The sequence below is a fragment of the Phacochoerus africanus genome, chromosome 4 (genome assembly GCF_016906955.1).
Source record: "Phacochoerus africanus isolate WHEZ1 chromosome 4, ROS_Pafr_v1, whole genome shotgun sequence".
NCBI classification, from domain to species: domain Eukaryota; kingdom Metazoa; phylum Chordata; class Mammalia; order Artiodactyla; family Suidae; genus Phacochoerus; species Phacochoerus africanus.
In genome coordinates, this window is record NC_062547.1 from 66,725,615 (window position 1) to 66,744,832 (window position 19,218).

At 54.4% G+C, this 19,218-nt stretch overlaps 2 protein-coding genes across 2 annotated transcripts; both read right to left on the reverse strand.

The window, feature by feature from the left end:
• Positions 1–650: 650 nt before the first annotated feature.
• Positions 651–7,672, reverse strand: BEST2 (bestrophin 2). The gene is given in 12 exon segments (XM_047776929.1): positions 651–1,480; positions 2,365–2,516; positions 2,699–2,779; positions 2,866–3,018; positions 3,195–3,272; positions 3,635–3,676; positions 3,678–3,790; positions 3,887–4,097; positions 4,099–4,121; positions 4,958–5,052; positions 5,178–5,417; positions 6,169–7,672. Coding segments are annotated over 12 exon segments (1,797 nt in total). The 5' UTR covers positions 6,354–7,672; the 3' UTR covers positions 651–1,056.
• A 1,503-nt stretch (positions 7,673–9,175) lies between these two features.
• Positions 9,176–18,738, reverse strand: GET3 (guided entry of tail-anchored proteins factor 3, ATPase). Its single transcript, XM_047776930.1, is given in 8 exon segments — positions 9,176–9,526; positions 10,172–10,369; positions 10,459–10,566; positions 11,449–11,599; positions 11,687–11,835; positions 17,570–17,717; positions 18,564–18,672; positions 18,675–18,738. Coding segments are annotated over 8 exon segments (1,044 nt in total). The 5' UTR covers positions 18,724–18,738; the 3' UTR covers positions 9,176–9,394.
• Positions 18,739–19,218: the final 480 nt, after the last annotated feature.

Consider the following 19,218-nt stretch of genomic DNA (forward strand, 5'->3'; position numbering starts at 1 on the left):
AGGTTCGATCCCTGGCCTTGCTCAGTGGGTTAAGGATCTGCATTGCTGTGAGCTGTGGTGTAGGTCGCAGATGCGACTTGGATCCTGCATTGCTGTGGCTGTGGTGTAGGCCGGCAGCTACAGCTCCAATTCGACCCCTAGCCTAGGAATCTCCATATGCCACAGGCACAGCTCTAAAAAAGGCAAAAGACCAAAAAAAAGAAAAAAGAATTAAAGCAGAATTTGGAGTTCCCACTGTGGCGCAGTGGGATTGGTGGGGTCTTGGGAGCACTGGAATGCAGGATCAATTCTGGCCTGGTGGGTTAACGATCCGGTGTTGCCACAGCTGTGGCTTAGGTCCTGACTGTGGCTCAGATCTGATTCCTGGCCTGGGAACTCCACATGCTGCAAGAGTGTCCAAAAATGGAAAAAAAATTTTGGTTCCCCCTTCCCTTTTTTTTTGGCTTTGCCTGCAGCATGCAGAAGTTCCGGGGCCAGGGATTGAACCCATGCCACAGCAGCAACCTCAGCTACAGCAATGACAATGCCAGATCCTTAACCTGATGTGCCACCAGGGAACTCCAAGAAAACAGAATTTGGGAATAAATGGGAAGAGCATCATCAAATAGTCTGGAGGAATTCTCGAAACTTAGCATAATGCCTGGCATGAGTTGAGTAAAAACCACTGACATTTTATTGAGCACCTATTATAAAACCAAACACTTTAAAGCTGCATTTCATTTCATCCTCACAACTCAATGAGGTGAGCACTCATTCATATGTCCATTTTAAAGAGAGAAGAAAGGCAATAGTGGCCTCTCACACAGGAGGGGGTAGGAAGTAAAGCTGCAGGTGATAAGAACCCACAGTTCAGAGAAGCTGGAAGAATACCCCACCCTTAGTTTAGTGCTTGGCCCACAGGAGGCTCTCCAAATCTCTGCCAAATGTAAAGGCAGGTACACTTAGCAGGCAGGTAAGAAGCTGCCACAACGCACCGCTCATGCAGACCCAAACTGCTGCCTGTGGGCTGTGAGGGGATTCCATCCCCTGTCCTTGGGGATCCAGTGTTCAAAGGTCTCAGGCTAGATTCTCCTCCTCCTCACCAATGGGGCTGGGCAGCCAGGGTGGAGCCGGCCCTCGGGACCCAGGGATTGGCGCAACAGTGAAGGGCTCGGTGGGCAGCCCTGGGACGGGAGGCTCCAGGCCAGGGGGTGGCTCAGACTCCGGCTCCCGCTGGCCTACATCCAGCAGTGGGTCCCCACAACCGCACTCTGGAGCTGTACCATCAGGGGTGCCCGAGCACGCGCAGCTGCCAGCCACAGATGCCTCCGATACACAGCTGTTCTTGCGGCGCAGCAAGGACAGGCGCCGACCTAGCAGGCCTCCGGAGGTCATGCCCGCGCCCATGGGCAGGAGACGCTGCAGTAAGTCGCCTTGTGCATCCCCCAGTGGCGCGTCCATGCCCTCCTGCCACTGGAATTGCATGTCCTCCTTGGCCAACCTGCAGGAGACGTGGGTCAGTGATACAGCCTCACCCCTCTTTCATCAACAGAGCTGGGAAGGAGGCACACTCCTTTTCCTGGCTCTACTCAGCTTATTGTCCCACTTATCCCCAAGGACCTTGGCTCCTCACCAGAGAGCCTGGCTTTATCCTCTGGCTCTGGCTATGCTCAAACTTAGGGCTCAAGGCTGAGCTGGGGCCCTGCTGCATATCCTTTGGCATCACTTCTGACCCATCCAGTCCTCACAGAATGTAACTTTTAACTCTGCCCCCAATTAGTGGCCAGGTCACAGACATCAACACGGATTCTTCTTCTTTTCTTTCCACAGCCATAGCAACGCCAGATCCAAGCCTTATCTGCGACCTACACCACAGCTCACGGCAATGGCCAAGCCCCTTAACCCACTGATCAAGGCCAGGGATCGAACTTGCAACCTTATGGTTCCTAGTGTGATTCGTTTCTGATGTGCCACGACAGGAATTGTTTTTTTTTTAATTTTCTTTTTACAGTTGCGTCTGCTGCATCTGGAGGGCTAGCGGATCTATCAAAGCTGCAGCTGCCGGCCTACACCAATAGCAACACTGCAGCAGCACTGGATCCGAGGGGCATCTGTGACCTAGCCACAGCTTTCCACAACATCGGATTCTTAACCCACTGAGCGAGGCCAGAGATGGAAACTGCATCCTCATGAATCCTAATCGTGTTCATAACCCGCTGAGCCACAATGGTAACTCCCAGCCCTCACAGACTTCAGCTCTTAGCCCCAATCTCCAAGATGTAGCTTTAGCTGGGTCCTCCTGGTGACCCACAGCCCTTTCAATCAGACACTCCCCACAGTCATGAGCCCCGCCCCCAAGAGGCCACGCCCACCCCAGTCGCTCACGTGATGTCGAAGGTGGAGCCCTGGAAGGGCTGCTGCCTCAAGAAAGCGGTGGCCGCCGTATAGGGAGCGCGAGCTTCTGCTGCATCCCAGTACAGGTCCTTCTCCAGCATGGCTAGGTCATCGTACATCTCATCCACGGCCAGCATTGACACCTGCGGGCACGGATACGCAGGGAAGAGTGGGGCTTGGAAAACCTCTGGCATGGCAGGGAGGACTCCTCAGGATGGGTAGGAGTGTGGTGACCAAGAGAGAAGGGTGGTTTAGGGCAAGTCTTGGCGGGGGGTGGAGACAGAGCCCCTTTGGTAGCCTGAGGATGGTCTCCACAGAGTCTCACCTGGAACCCGCGGTCGATCAGAAAGTTGGTCTCAAAGTCGTCATCGTCCTCTCCAAAGGGGTTGATCAACTGCTCAGCTACCTGAGTTGGGAGAGGAGAGGTAGGTGGAGCCCCTGAAGACCCCTGTCGGTCTCACCCTGGAGTCTGGGCCTCAAAGTCCCGCCCACCTTGAGCCAGCCTGCGTAGAAGAAGAACTGCAGCAGGGTAAAGATTGGCACGCACAGGTCCAGGTCATGGTCTTTGTAGCCCTGGGCTGGGTCCAGGAACTGGCGACCGATGAGGCAGGCCAGGAAATAGCTGTATACTGCGATGGTCACCACCTGGGGGGAGGGCAGTGTGAATGCCAGTTCAGGGTTTTCTGGACCTTGGGAGTCACGGAGAGGCCAGGACTAGGATCAGGAATTACTGTGATGGGGTCTCAGTTGACCCTCAGGTTTTCCTTGAGACCAATGTGCCAGGGCCTCTGACGTGGATATAAAGAGGGGCGGTGGATTACCTGGGTGTAGACGAGGGGTACACTAATCCAGTCGTAGTGAAAGAGCATCCCACACTTGCCCCGAAACACATTCAGCTCCTGGGGTGAAGGTGGGGGAGCAGATACAGGTCATAAGGGAGTGTGAATTGTGAGCTCACATGTGGGGATTAAGTGGGGGTACCTGTGATGGAGATGAGTGGTCACCAGGTGGGAGGTGGGCATGTGCTTCTAAGGACTCCAGGGAGAGTATTTAGTGGTGAGTGTATGCCTGAGGTAGGGGGTATTGTGCACCTAGGAGCTGCCTCATAGAGATAAGTATGCACCTGGGGGCTGGAGATAAGGGTATTTGGAATCTGCCTTGTGGCAGGCGCGTGGCAGGTCGCGCGATATTATACAACTCCAGGGTGGGTGGAGTACACTTTCCCTGATATTTTATATGAATGAGCACCTGGCGAACTCACCTCGAGCAGCAATTTCAGGGCGCCGTTGTCACGGATGCGGCCCCTCACGCCGAGCTTGCGCCGCCAGATTGGAGAACCAGACGCAGGGCACCCAATATTTGTTGTAGGGCGAGTTTAGGTTCTCAAACTTCTTGCGCTCCTCGCGAGTCATAAACCCTGGAGAGGTGAGGTCAGGGGGTTTATTCTCTGTCCCTGCCGCGACCTGGTCCCGCCCTCCCCGCTCCCCCACCTGACTTGTGGCTCGAGCCTCACCTGCCTCCACCACGTGGTCTATGGTGGGGAAGCGCTTGAAGACTGCTGTGCTCACCGAGCGCAGGATAAGCACACCGGAGAGCCCTGCGTAGCGCATAAGCGTGCGTCGGTAGAGGCGGCCGCGCTCGTCGCGCCCGTGCACTGTGCCGACCACCACACACATAAGCGGGTCGGGCATGGGCATGCTTAGGTACTGGTTCCACCAACGGTTGCACCACCAGCGTCACATAGAAGCCTGCGGGGAGCCGGAACGGGGGCTCAGAGGGGACACCAGGGCTAGGGGTTTGGGAATCCAGGTCATGGGAAAAGGAGTGACATAGGGTCTGCATCAGGGACATGGGGTAGGTTGGACACCCTGACAATGTGGGGCCACCTGGGTTGGGAACTTGGAGATATCCAGTTCTGAGGTCGGAGAGATTAGTGCAGGCTGGGGTCACCCTGGCTACATAAATGTCACCTGGGCTAGGAGATTGGGATCCTGGTACAGAGGTGGAGATGCAGGGCCCACAGGCAGGTGGTCACCAGGATCACAGGGAACCCCTGAGCCAGGGATTTGAGCACAGGGTCTAAGTCAGGAAGGGCAGGCCAAACAGGCTGATTACCCATCCTTGTGGGTCCAGAACAGTGGGAGGAGGGCTGAGGTCGCATGAAGTCACTGAGAACAACAGGCCAGGACTTGTCAGAGAAATGTCCCTTAGGATGGACTTGAGGGGATGGAGGCATATGGGGTTCTTGGAGGGGTTCCCTGAGGCTCAGAACAGGTGAGGAGAGGCACTATTAACCTCATGCAGACACAGATGGGAGTCCCTGAGGTGACTGGGAATAACCCTATGGATGACATAGAGCTCTCATGGAGGCACTGCAGGGGACACTGACCAGGTGACATCCAAGTTCTCAGGAATTGGGGCCAGACCTGGCATAAAGGATGCAGAAGTGCATATTTGCGCGGGGGGGGGGGGGAAGATTGGGGGAAGGGCCCCTGAAAGGCAGGCATAGGGGTCTCCATAAGTCATGAATGGCCGTGGGTTTCTCAGAATCAGGGGAGTGGGGAACTCAGGAGCGCAAACGCACCGAGCACAAAAGAGACCGGGATGAGACTGGCGTACTGGTCGCAGTAAATGACGAGCTTCTCGAAGTAGCGCTTCTGCTCTTCGGTCAGCACGAAGCTACAAGGCAGGGGGCGCGGGGTCACGGGCGAGCCCCCGGTCCCCAGCTGCCGGTCTCTCTTCCCGCGCCCCCTTCTCTGCAACCCCTACTCCGGCCGGCACCCCCCACCCAGGGGCCGCCTCACCGATAGGCGGCACTCAGCGCCATGTAGAGTCCGAGGAAACAGAGCAGCTCGCGCCAGAGAAGTTTGTAGATGCTCCCGCGCCACAGCAGCAGCAGCTTCGAAAAGCCGCCGAAGCGCGCGTTTGCCACGCGGGCTGTGTACGTGACGGTCATCGCGGCGCCCCGGCTGGTCGAGTGAAAGAAGAAGGGGCTAGACGCGACCAGGGCCTGAGGGCCGAGGACTGGGGGGCCGGGCTGCAAGCTGCGGGCGGGGGTGGAGAGGTGCGGAGCCGACTCAACTCTGCGTTCCCTTCCGCGCCCGGCCACCTCCTCCGCACCGGCCCTTGCTCAGGTTCCCGTCTCCTCCCACCTGCTCATTCCTGACCTAGCCCCCAGTCCTCTCTCCTAAGGTCCTTCTCGCAGGCCACTCCCTTCCTTGGACTCCCGGTCCCAGCGTCTTGCGCCACCCTCCCCAGCCCTCTCTGTCCATCCCCTACCCTCCACCGAGTTGACCTGAGTCGCCCCGACCCCATACTCTTTACTTGGACGCCGTCTACTGTCTCCCCCACTCCCTGAGTCCCGAGTCCTTCAGTTTTTAGGTTCCTGGGGCTCCAACTGACTTCCCACTCCAACTCCCCTCCTTCAGGTCCCACTTCTGCCTTCCCTCCTCCCACTCTCCCAGCCCAGGCTCATCCCATTTTCCACCCTGCACTTTCTTTTGAAGACCTCCAAAGCCGGATCCCTAAGCCTCCAGGCCCCCAGGTCCCTTCCCACAGCACCCTGCCTGAGGCTGGCTCCCTCTGCAGCACAGCTGGCCCAACCTCTCCCCCTCCCTCTCAATTGTCTTGGCTCTGTCTCCTCCCCCTTCTCCTGGATCCACCTTGACCCTTCTTATGTCCATTCCCCTTTGGCCTTCAGAGCCCCCCACACCCCTACCCTGGGGACTCAGATTCTTCCCTCAGACCCACTTGTCCTCCTGGTTCCTTATTCCCCCAGGCCTGGGTCCTTCTCACCTGGTGGCTAGTGCAGGGACACTCAGGGACAGGGACAGGATGGGCGGGTGGCGTCTGCGTTGGGTGGGGCTGCAGCCAGAGTCTGTGAGGCTGTGGGGGGGGGCTGGGGAGTGGGCGTGGATGGCCTCTCCCTGGCCCTCCCCCCTCAGCTGCTGCCTACCAAACTTTGTTTGGAGAAGTCTCATCGGTTTGTTACCTGGGGCTGAAGGAGGGGGGGATTTACCCTGTCCTCCCTTGCTCCTCCCAGTCCTCTCCCAGTCACTGGCAGATCCAAGACATCTTGGATCCAGATGTCTCGGAGGGGGAGGGGGCAGGAACCCTCTCCTTACCAGACCCAGACATATACCCACATCGCTCAGTGAGGTTGGGTCACTCTACAGTCGCCTGTAATTGCACACAGAGAGGCACGCAGAAACACACAAAACAGACCTAGACACAAATTCAGCTTTCCTTAATACAGCCTCCCACAATCACGGTGACCCAGAAAGCAGTACGGACTATCTCAAAGACTTCTAGGGTCACACAACAGGCGCTGAACCCTAACCCACTCCACCCCCCATACCGATATGCAAGTGTAAAGCAGATGGATCCTAACCCACCAGGCTCTCACCACTCAGGCATCCACATTGTGCTCCAAACAGCCACCTAGGAAAGCAGGAGCAGGAACCCTGAATTCCTTCATAATCATACCATGTAACAAAGACACACTCAAGGTCATACAACCAGCCAAGTGCAGACCCTACTTGGGCCCCGGAACACTTTTACACACACAGCCACACACTGTCATGCAGAGGGAGGTAACATACATTTACTCCCTTATCGCCGCTGCATGAAAACGCACCCATGGTCACACCAGATGGAAAACAGCTGTCCTCCACAGGTGACACACTGTCCTGGGGTCAGAGCCAGGTCCTGGTGGTCCCTTAGATTTGTCCATTTTGCAAAGACACTCATACATTGACCCCTCCCAATGGTCCCACAAACCGAGAGGGTCACATTCAGACTGAGTCAGGCCATAAGCCCTCATGAAACTCACCTGCACTTATTTGCACATCAATACCTAAGACACACCCTCCCAACGCCCCCCTCAGGTCTCAAGACACTTTTGGCAGTGCCTTGAACACACAAACTTAGGGACACGAAATCTTGTCCCCACACTTGGCAAGGATACAGAAGAGATGTTCTCCCTTCAGACACACCTACTGAGGGTCTGGCTGGGCAAAAGCAGCCCTCCTCCTCAACCTTGAGTCTGGTGTGGGAGGGGTGGAAGCTCAGGGTTCTATCCCCAAAGGGGGGGGTGCCCGAACCTCTCAAGTCCACCCCAGCACTAGGAACATGGCTCCGCCTAACCCCACCCTGGGGTCCGGCCAGCCAGGACACTGTGTTCCTAACCTGGCAGGTGTCTGCCCCGCCCCAGGGTAATTAGGAACCAGCCTGGGCTGGCTGTCCTCGGACCCATGCCTCCGCTGTCCAGCTGCCGGACAGCCCATAAAAGAGGGTGAGGGGTGGTGCCGCTAGCTACGGGAACTGGGGAGGGGACAGGCTTCAAGTGGATGTGCTCCATGCCTGACCAGAGGCCCCTATTCCCTTGGATGTATCCTCACACACTGCAGCCAGCCCTTCCCCCCAACGCCCACCTCGCTCATCTCCCCTCCCCCAGCTCGCAGTGTCCCCACACACTTCTGACTGCTGGACCCCCACTGGGGTAGGGGCAGGTTGCCCGGGCTAGTTCACAAGCTTAGTAATTGTAACAGAGAATAACAAACACTCCTGGCAGGTACGTGCCTGGGGCTGTTGTAAAGGCGTTACCTATCTCATCTCATTGTGTCCTTCTAAGCAGGAATGTGAAAGTTGGTCTTGTTATTCCCGCTATCAAGGTAGGGAAACCAGGGCTCAGCAGACACACAGCTGGGATTTGAACCCAGGCAGGTTGGATCAGAGCCTGGGGTCCTGACATGGGCCGCACTGCCTTGTCTGTTTACAGGCACCACCCCAACCCCACTGACGTGGACGTGCCCACACCGGTTTGTGTACACCTGGTGGAGTTGGGGGTGGGGGTGGGGGACACGTCTAGGCTCGTGGCTGGGTTCCCCTCACATGCACATCCTGGCACGCCCAGACCCTGGGTATGTGCTGTCTGAACACCACTTCCTGACTCACGCATGTCCTCTGGCACCCTTCCCCTACCCCCCCCCCAATCCATCTCCGGCTTGGAACCAGCAAACTCCCAAGGTCATGCCAGTCCTGTGACTCTCAAGTAGGGATGACCCATGACTGTCCAGGGAGTGGCAGAGGGAGTGAAGGGGAAAGGGGGGGCAGTTAGGTGCCTTTCAGGCTGCTCTGCTTTGCTTCCAGGGTCAGGTGAATTCATACCACACCTGTATGAATGACCACACTTGACATCTCCATTTTAGGAATAAGGGGATTGAAAGCTCAAACTGCAGGAAACATGCTGCAGGCCACTCAGTGAGACTGCTCTGCGGCAAAACAGGACTTCAGGGCTCCTCCAGCCTGAGTCCTTCATCATCTTGCCCCTGAAACAGACCCCGTGTTGCAGCTCTGTACTGGGAGGGGCTGATGCCATTCCATGAAACAGGAATTGGGGGGTGGAGACTGTTAATCCCCAGTCTGGCAGGCTCAGGCTCTGCCCAGGGCGCCCACTAATTCCCAAACCAAACAGCAGGCAGTGCTGGGCCTGCTGCCTGCCTAATCCGCTCCCCACCAGCCTGGGGCTGGCTGAGGGGCCTCCCAGTTCCCACGCTCTGAGCCTTGAGGGAAGTGGGCAGATGCCCCCCTCTTCTACTCCAGGCTTTACAGCACCAAAGGACTCTCCTACCCATATGGAACTAGAAAAAGGCAACTATTTAATGAAAAACACTCCTCCCAAAATTGCCACAATAAACACACTCTATTACGTCTCTCTGGATCTGCTATCTTTGTGCAGTATAGAGCCTGTGCAACTGTCCATGTACGTGCTAAGCCCCCAAACTGAGTATCAACATCCACAGTAGTTTAAGACCATTTTATTGAGGGGGGAGAGGCAGGGAGATGGGGGAGGGGCAGCTACAGCTCCCCCAGCCCCACCAGGGGGAAAAGACCCCCTCCTCGCCTCCCACCCCCCAAGTGGCTCCCCCTATGCTATGGAGGAACTTTGTGCAAACTCTGCCCCAGGGGTGGGGGCTGGAGGATGGGTGTGAAATGGCAGCAGCTGGGGCTGTTGGTGGTGCTACTGGGCACTGGGGGGCTTATAGGGCTCCAGGAGAAGAGCAGAAAAGGTGTTGACCTTGTCTGCCCCCCGAACCTCGTGGGGCAGCAGTGGCAGCTTCACAATGTGGAAATCTTCATATAGGTCCTCCATCTGTGGCAGAGGCAAAAGGCAAAGGGCAGTCAGGGGGCTGCGGGGCAGGAACAGAATGTGGTCAATGTAAAGGGCTGGGCTGGGGGTCTCCCGGGCTCAGGGAGAGAATATGAGGAATGGCTTTAGAGGGTCACAGGTGGGAGTGGCACCAGGGAGGTCAGAAACCACTGGGCTGAACCTCCCACTCCCCAGGGTCAGCTACAGTCTTTTTTTTTTTAAGGCCACACCTCTGGTATATGGAAGTTCCTAGGCTAGGGGTCGAAACAGAGCTACAGCTGCTGGCCTATACCACAGCCACAGCAATGCCAGATCCGAGCCACATCTGTGACCTACACCACAGCTTGTGGCAACACTGGATCCTTAACCCACTGAGCGAGGCCAGGGATCAAACCCACATCCTCATGGGATACTAGTCAGGTTAATTTCCACTGAGCCACAACAGGAACTCCTCAGCCAGTCTCTGAAGGTCAGAATCAGAAAGTCTGAATTGGGGGTGAAAGGCAGGGGGGTGGGATGGAATAAAAGGTTGGAGAATACAGTAAAAGGTCATTAGTCATCAGTGCCTTGGCTAGGCTCGACCAGACCCTAGCCTCCGGGGTCAGAGGTGTGAGGGCTGGGCGGGGGAAGAAAGGTGGGTGTGCACACCTGGTCCAGGTACTTGGCCTGGATCTTGTGGCGGGCCTCACACATCTTGCAGGGCTTCTCGGGATCAGGGAAGACTAGCTGGTTGACAATGATGTTGTGCGTGTCAATCTTGCACTTGGCCAGCTCCTGGATCAGCCGCTCCGTCTCATACAGTGAGAGGAACTCCGCGATGCACACACAGATGAAGGTTGTTTGCTCCTGCAGGACGCCGGAGAGGACAGGGAGGGGTGGGTTTCAGCCCTGGCCCCAGTCCGAGCCTCTCACCATCCCCCTGGACCACAACTCACAGGGTCCTTGAACTGTTCGCTGACAGAGCGGATGACAGGCAGTGTCTCCTCCAGCTTGGAGGCCAGCTGGTCTGCGTTCATGTCCCCGAGGCCCAGCATATTGCACATCTGTGGAGACGATTCGAGAGGGCTCATGGCTTACCTGGGGCCCATTACACTCCCTGGGCTGGGCTCGATAAACCACTCCTGACACCTCCCAGTGGTTAATGGTATGGGCCCTCGAGCAGATCACAGGGGTGGGACCTAGCTCTGCCATTTCTGTGGGACTATGACCAGGGAGCTTGACTTCCTAGAGCCTCAGTTTCCCCATGTGCAGAGCTGCTGCACTGTGACACCCGTCACATGCTCAGAACAGTGCCTGGCACACTAAGAGCTCCACAAATGTGACTACATGGGGCAGAGGTCCCAGCTGGGGACCACACATAAGCAAGGCGGTGGCAGTGGTGTGCAGAAGTGTGAGCACATCAGGGTTGTCATATCATGCCAATAATAACCCCTGGGGGGAGTTCCCTGGTGGCTCAGAGGATTAAGGATTCAACATTGCTGCTACCTGTCTCTGGTTACTGCTGTCCAATGGGTTTGATCCCTGGCCTGAGAACTTCCCTGAGGGTGTGGTCAAAGAAAAAAAGGCTCTAAACACCCTTGGGGAACTTGCATGCTCTCCATTGGACAGATAAGGCCCAGAGAGGTGAAGTGGCTTAAGGTCACAGAGCTGTGTTACACCAGAGAGCAGAGAATTTGAACCCAGGTCCCCTGGCTCTAGAACATGTACTTTCAAGCTGTCTGGGGCCTTCAGTGGGCAGAGGTGGGGACATTAAGTGCTGCGGAGTAGGGAGGATAGTCCCCAGCACAGTGAAGATCCATTCCACCCACTGGGAAGTGCCAACTGAGGGGGGTGTGTGGGAAAGGCCTTTGGTGCTGCACTTATGTGGGGGCTGGGGGTCCCCCTCTGCCTCAGGGGATTCCCGGATGCCCTGGGGCCCTGCCTGCCTGTGAGATGAAGGGGCTGATCTGGTTCTTGATCTGCATGAGGCGGCCTAGCCCCCGCTCGACGATGGTGGGGAAGTTGAGCAGCCTCAGTGTGTGGCCCGTGGGCGCCGTGTCAAACACCACCACCGAGAAGTTCATGCCCTTCACCAGCCTGCGGGGAGATGAGGGTCAGGCCCGCTCAGCCTCCTTTTTCCACCCCAGCCCCAGGGCAGCCCCCAGCCCCACCACTCTGCCTGACCTCATGACCTCTGCATAGCTCATGGCCTCGTCGATGCCCGGGAAGGCGCTCATGGCTTCCTGCATCATCTTCTTGCCCATGCTCAGCATGTTGTCCTCCTCGAAGAACTCGTCCGGCAGCTCTGCCACGCCCAGGCTGGGGTCAATCTCCTAGGGGCCAAGGGGTCAAGACTCAGGCTGCTGTTGCTGGAGCCTTCCCCCCTGGACCTGGAGTCAGAGGAAGCCCGGGGATCGCCGGGAGAAGAGCCTTCTATTAGGTCAGGGCTGGGGAGAGCCCGGAGGTGCCCTGCCCCTGCCACCCCAGGCATTTAAGGTCTCGCGCGGTGTGGCACAGATTGTTAAATCTTTTCCCAAGTGAGTGGAAAATCACAAACTGTGCCTAGTGCTCCAGAGGGAAGCCAGAGTTTTTTCACTGGCTGTTTCTCCACATGGCTGGAGGCCCTGACCACTACCAGATCATTCCTCTAAGGTGAGAAGACATGAATCTTCTTTGCCCAATCTGACAGTGAAGCCCCAGGCCCCACTGCCCTGCCTTCCCTTCTCCTTAACATCTGGCCTCTCCTCACAAGGTTTACTTACCACGTTAACTGCCTGTCTTTCCAACCAGAATGCTGGCCCCACAAGGGTGGGGTGTTTTTTCTGTCCTGTTCACTGCTGTGTCTCTAGAGCCTGGAATTGTCTGGCACAGAGTAGGTCCTCAACATGGATAAAGAATCCACAAGAGGAGGACCAAGCCTGAGGCCCCTGGCCCTTCCTACACTCACTGCCTGTCTATCTTCTGCCCTTGTTACCTCTTCTTGTTGACTTCATAGGTTCTTTGGTGAAGCCCTCAACTCCCTGGCCTCAGGTCATTTCCCTGCAGGGAGCCTGTCTACCTGTCACTCCACCCATCACCTCCCCCCCCCACAGTCACATGGAGTCCCTGGGCCAGGGATCAGATCCGAGCCACAGCTGCAACCTATACTGCAGCTGCAGCAAGAGCAGATCCTTTAACCCACTGTGCTGGGGTGGGGATTAAACCTGTGTCTTGGTGCTGTAGAGATGCCCCTGATTGCCTTGCACCACAGCAGAAACGCCCCCACTCACACCCTTGATGTGTTATTCCTAGTTACTGGGCCATCTCTGAGCTCCCACACCCCACTCTCACCCCAGCCTTCTCACCTCCTGTTGTTATTATTATCATTTATTATTATTATTATTATTTTTTGGTCATGCCTGTGGCATGTGGAAATTCCTGGGCCAGGGATGAAACCTGAGTCATAGCAGTGACAATGCCAGATCTCTAACTACTAGGCCACCAGAGAACTCCATCACCTATTTTTTTTTTTTTTTTGGTCTTTTTAGGGCTGAACCCATGACATATGGAAGTTCCTAGACCAGGGGTCTAATTGGTTGTGCGGGCCTACGCCACAACCACAGCAACTCAGGATCCGAGTTGTGTCTCAGCTCAAGGCAACATGGGATCTTTAACCCACTGAGCGAGGTCAGGGATCGAACATGCATCCTCATGGATGCTAGTCAGATTTGTTTCCACTGAGCCAATGAGAGGAAATCCTCCTATTTTTTTTTTAACTCAAGGAATTTTATTACATTTATAGTTGTACCATTACCTCCTATTATTCTAAATTTCTTTGGGTTACCCCATGCCCTATACCCCTGCCCCACTGTTTCACTGTCAGTGTCCTTCTTGGCTGGCACCCTTATTTAGCCCAGGCCCTACAAGCTGCCTCTGCAAACACTCCCTTTTCTCTCTGTGGTTGGCAAAAATCCCCATCTGGCTTGCTGGCATGGCTGCACTGAGGTGATTATCAGAGGAACACGGCTGACAAACAACTCCACCTTGCTTACCATTCTTTTTTTTTTTTTTTTTCCTTTTTCTTTTTAGGGCCACACCTGCGGCATATGGAAGTTCTCAGGCTAGGGGTTGAATCAGATGCAGCTGCCAGCCTACACCACGGCCACAGCAATTCGGGATCCAAGTTGCATCTGCAACCTACACTGCAGCTTGCAGCAACATTGGATCCTGGCCACGAGCAAGGCCAGGGATCAAACCGGCGTCCTCATGGATACTAGTCAGGTCCTTAACTGTTGAGCCACAATGGGAACTCCTTGCTTTGCATTTTTTTTTCTTTTTTGGCTGCCCCTCGGGCTATGGAGTTCCCAGGCCGGAGATCAGATCTCAGCCACAGCTGCGACCAAAGCCACAGCTATGGCAACGCTGGATTCCAGTATGCAAGGCAGGGGATTGAATCTGTGTCCTACTGCTCCCAAGACTGAGGATCCCATTGCACCATGGATCCCATTGCACAACGGGACTCCTTGCTTCTCATTCCTGATCAAAAGTCTCCAAAGGGCATTTGACAAGCCAGACAGTACCCCTTGGGAGTGTTTATGCCACATCTTCTCCCTCCTCAAACACCTTTGGTCCCATGTGCTCCTCTGCTTAGGTCTGGGCCTCAGTGAGAAAGCCAAACCACTGGCTGCCAACATTTCCCCCCAGGAAATGCCTCCGTCCGCCACCTTCCAGAGCCCAAGTCCTGGGTCTGTATACTGGAGAGAGCTCACACCTGCCTGAGCCCTGTCCTCTGGGGGCATCCTTAATGCCTCCGGCAACATCACTTGTCCCTCCCAGTTGAAGCATCAGCAAACAAATGTGCTATATCTAACATCTCCTTTCTCAGGAAAGCCCTCCTTAACCCGCATTCCCTCCTCCCTCCAGGGATGGCCATTCTCACTTCCTGGCTTCCATCAAAGTGGTCACTGTCTCCATCTCAGCTCACCCACTCCAGGGAGTCTTTTGGCCCCATTCCCAGGGTGATCTGCTTAAAACTTGTGGCACAGCATGTTAAAGATCTGGCATTGTCACTGAAGCAGCTGGGGTTGCTGCTGTGGTGCAGGCTCTATCCCTGACCAGGGGACTTCTGTATGCTGCAAGTGCGGCCAAAAACAAACAAACAACAACAAAACAACCCCCACCCTCGCAAAAACAAACAAACAAACAAAACCTGATATGCCTGCCAGAGACAACCTCTGTCCTCCTGGAACTTAAAAGCCCATGCTTCCTCCCACCTCACCGGTGGCTCCTGCTTGGCCCCCTTCACTGGTTCTTCTTCCTCTGTTGGACACTATATGCTGATCTGCCCCCAGGTTGTTTCTGAGCCTCTTTATTTTCTCACTCTCTTTCCCACTAACACAGCTTTAAATACCACCCTTGGGACAGTGACTGTCCAGTCAATGCCAGCCTCCTCTGAGCTCTAGGCTCACATAACAAAGCCATCACCCTGATGTCTCCACTTGGAATGATCAGTGGGCACTGGACACTCACTGTGGCCAAAGTTAATTCCTGATTTTTGCTTTCCAAACCTGCTCCTATCTCAGTCCTTCCCCATCCCAGCTGCCCAAGGAGCCAACTAAGAGATGTACTTCATTTCTTTCTTTTTATAGCCCCACCCCCTGCATATGGATGTTCCCAGGCTAGGGGTCGAACTAGAGCTGCAGGGAGTTCCCACTTCCATGCAGCGGAAATGAATCTGACTAACATCCATGATGATGTGGGTCGGGATCCGGCATTGGCGTGGGCATTGGCATGAACTCACAGCTATGGTGTAGGTTGCAGATGTGGCTCAGATCACACATTGCTGTAGCTATGGTGTAGGCCAGCAGCTATAGCTCCTATTTGACCCCTAGCCTGGGAGCTTCCATATGCTGAGGGTGCAGCCCTGAAAAGCAAAAAAAGGAGCTGCAGCTGCTGGCCTACACCACAGCCATAGCAAAATGGGATCCAAGTCACATCTTCGACCTATGCTGAAGCTTGCAGCCACACCAGATCCTTAACCCACTGAGCAAGGCCAGGGATCAAACCCCCATCATCATGGATGCTAGTTGGATTCTTGACCCACTGAGCGACAAGGGGAACTCCCTTCGTTTCTTTTTCTCACCCGTTACAACCAAGCAGTCGATTTGCTTTAATTCCAAAACACGTTCTAAATTTGACCATTTCTTCCCTCCCCCCACCAAAGTTTGGACTGCCATTATCTCTAACATAGTCACTGTCCCAGTCTCCATGCTTCCATTTTTCTTCTTAATTTTAGTCTCTTTAGGGCCACACCTGCAGCATATGGAGGTTTCCAGGCTAGAGGTTGAACTGGTGTTGTAGCCACTTGTCTATACCACAGCCATAGCAATGCCAGATCCAAGCCACATCTGTGACCTACACCACAGCTCGTGGCAACACCGGATTCTTAACCTACTGGGCAAGGCCAGGGATAGAACCTGTGTCTTCATGGTTACTAGTTAGATTTGTTTCTGCTGAGCCACGATGGGAGCTCCCCATTTTTTTTTTTAAATGGCCTCACCTGTGGCATATGGAAATTCTCAGGTCAGGGATGGAATCTGAGCAGCAGCAGTGAAATAAGGTATAGCTACGGTAATGCCAGATCCTTAATCCACTGCACTGAGCTGGGGTTGAACCTACACCTTCCCATCAAACCAAGCTGATACAGTCAGATTCTTTTTTTTTTTTTTTTTGCTTTTTAGGGCTGCACCCATGGCATATGGAGGATATGCCTTATGTACCCTAGTTGGGTTCGTTAACTGTTTTTTTTTTTTTTTGGTCTTTTGTCTTTTTTGTCTGTTGTTGTTGTTGCTATTTCTTGGGCCGCTCCCACGGCATATGGAGGTTCCCAGGCTAGGGGTTGAATCGGAGCTGTAGCCACCGGCCTATGCCAGAGCCACAGCAACGCGGGATCCGCGCCGCGTCTGCAACCTACACCACAGCTCACGGCAACGCCAGATCGTTAACCCACTGAGCAAGGGCAGGGACCGAACCCGCAACCTCATGGTTCCTAGTCGGATTCGTTAACCACTGCGCCACGACCGGAACTCCTGATCAAAGCCACTTCTGTGACCTACACCACAGCTCATGGCAATGCCAGATCCTTAACCCACTAAGCGAGGCCAGGGATTAAATCTGCACCCTCATGGATCCTAGTTGGGTTTGCTAACCATTGAGCTGTGAAGATAACTCCCCACAGTCAGATTCTTTCTTTTTTTTTTTTTTTTGTGCTTTTTAGGGCCATGCTTACAGCATATGGAAGTTCCCAGGCTAGGGGTTGAATCAGAGCTGCAGTTGCTGGCCTATATCACAGCCACAGCAACACCAGATCTTTAACCCATTGAATGAGGTCACATTCTCCTGGATACTAGTCGGGTTCATAACTTGCTGAGACACAATGGGTATTCTGTTTCCATTCTTTTTTTTTTTTTTGTCTTTTTGTCTTTCTGTCTTTTTAGGGCCACACCCGCAGCATATGGAGGTTCCCAGGCTAGGGGTCTAATCAGAGCTACAGCTGCTGGCCTATGCCAGAGCCACAGCAATGCCAGATCTGAGCCACATCTGTGACCTACATCACAGTTCACAGCAACACCAGATCCTTAACCCACTGAGCGAGGCCAGGGATCAAACTTACATCTTCATGGATACTAGTTGGATTCTTATCTGCAATGGGAACTCCCTACAAGGAACTTTTTGAAAAACTAATTTGGCATTGACATTACTCTGCTTAAAACAAAGAGCTTCCCATTAAACTTGGAATCAAAGCTGACCTGTTTCCAGGGGCCTACAAGGTCCATGTAGCCCTCACTGATGTCTCTCTCCTGACTCCTTACTCATTAAGCTCCAATGACTCTGGTCTCCCTTCTGCACCAGAAGCATTCCTCAGTCATTCCCCTATGGGTATGTTGAGGGGATGAAAGTGGAGAGACAGAGGATGGAGAATGGGTGGACATGGTAACTGCTGATGGATGTTGTTCACAAGGGAAAAGCCTGAAGGTGCCTTTGCCAGAGTTGGGACAGAGAGTTAGGGCTGAATCCTGGTACACTTACCATGGCGAAGAGGTTGTCATAGCCTTTGACCTTGGTAGGCACCTTGGAGAACTTCTGGTCAAATGCATCAGAGATGTTGTGGGCTGGGTCTGTAGAGATGATCAGAACACTCTCCCGCCCTTTGGAGAGCTGGACTGCTAGGCTGCAGCTGGGCAAGGGAAAGGCCAAAAGGTATGGACTGAAGAATCAGCCTCTGCTTTCCCTAGGTCTGCAAGAGGACATGAAGGGGCCCAGGAGCAGGGGACCTGGATCAGCAAGGACCTTGAGAGGAGAGTATGGATAACTGTGGGAGCAAGCCTCAATCCTTGTAGAGGGACCTTCTCAGACATCTCTCACAGACCCCTCTAGCTGGTTAGAGTAGCAAGGTTCTAATGAATGTCGGTCTGGCCTGATGCTTACTTCTTTACTAGCAAAGTGGCATGTCCAGCTGTCTAGCCAGTATAGCTCGACTCTCTGCCCCCTTTCGTCAACGCTAAGCTAAGGGATCCTTCGCGTCTTCGGCTAAACTCTATGGTTCAACTCACTTTTCCCAGGTACTCTATCTGAGGGACCCCTCTCCCTCCTCCCAGATGACTGGGATAGCCTGATCATATGCCTTCTCCCAGCCTTCCACCTCCACTCCCACGTTGGCATATAATGGCAAGGTTCACCAGACTAGTGGGTTCACCTGGTGCCCCTCGCCCTACCCTGAGGTCAATCTGGTACAGTCCAGCTGACTGAGACATCTAAGTGCGCTCCGGGCCCCCAGTGCGCTGGATCCAATGTGGTTCAGCCCTTGAATTCCAACAGATTGTACGACTCAGAAGATGCGGGGCCTACATTCAGGAGGTATCTTCCACTTGCTCCACGTAATTTCCGGAGAGTACAACCCTGAAGACCCCGGGCCAGCCTTCTAGCCATGTTGGTTGTGGAAGACCGGCCCCTAGCCTCCCCTTTAACCGGTGGTACATCCCCACCCGTTTTCTCGCCCCCCCCCCCCCCGCAGCCTCCTTACCTGCAGGTGGTCTTGCCAACGCCACCCTTGCCCCCAACGAAGATCCACTTAAGGCTGCGCTGCTCGATGATGTTGCTAAGCGTGGGCTCCAGCGGCTCCACATCAGGGCATCCTCGAACTCCTCTGCCTCAACCCCCCACCCGGCCACCCCTGCCGCCATCTTGGACCCGGCTCACGTGATCAAGCGGAGCGACCTATGCAAAGCACCTACAGGGGAAATTTCCTATCACATTCCGTCACGGCTAGAAGCTTGAATTAATTTTCTCATGATCTGACTTTTAGGTGATAATAGAAGATATATCTCCATATTATCCCCTTCCAAGGTTCACCTTGTCAACCTCTTGTCTATATTTTTTCAAAGACTCCCCCTGCCTAATTAACATATTGGTACCTTCCAGGTCACTCCCCTTCACTGATTGGGCCCTACATCTTGCCACACTCCTTCCATTGGCTTCATCTTTTCTTACTTTCACCAATCACTCTCACGTCCCTGTAGCGGCCGACCTCCCCTTAGCAACCAGCCAAACACACGGTCCATGCCCTTTCCAAGAAGTTTGATCCGAGGTCCATTCCTACCTGACTCCATAGGCTCAACTTCATGTCGATCATTTCCCCCTATTTTCCAAATCTGGTCCCAACACCGCCTCAGGTCTGT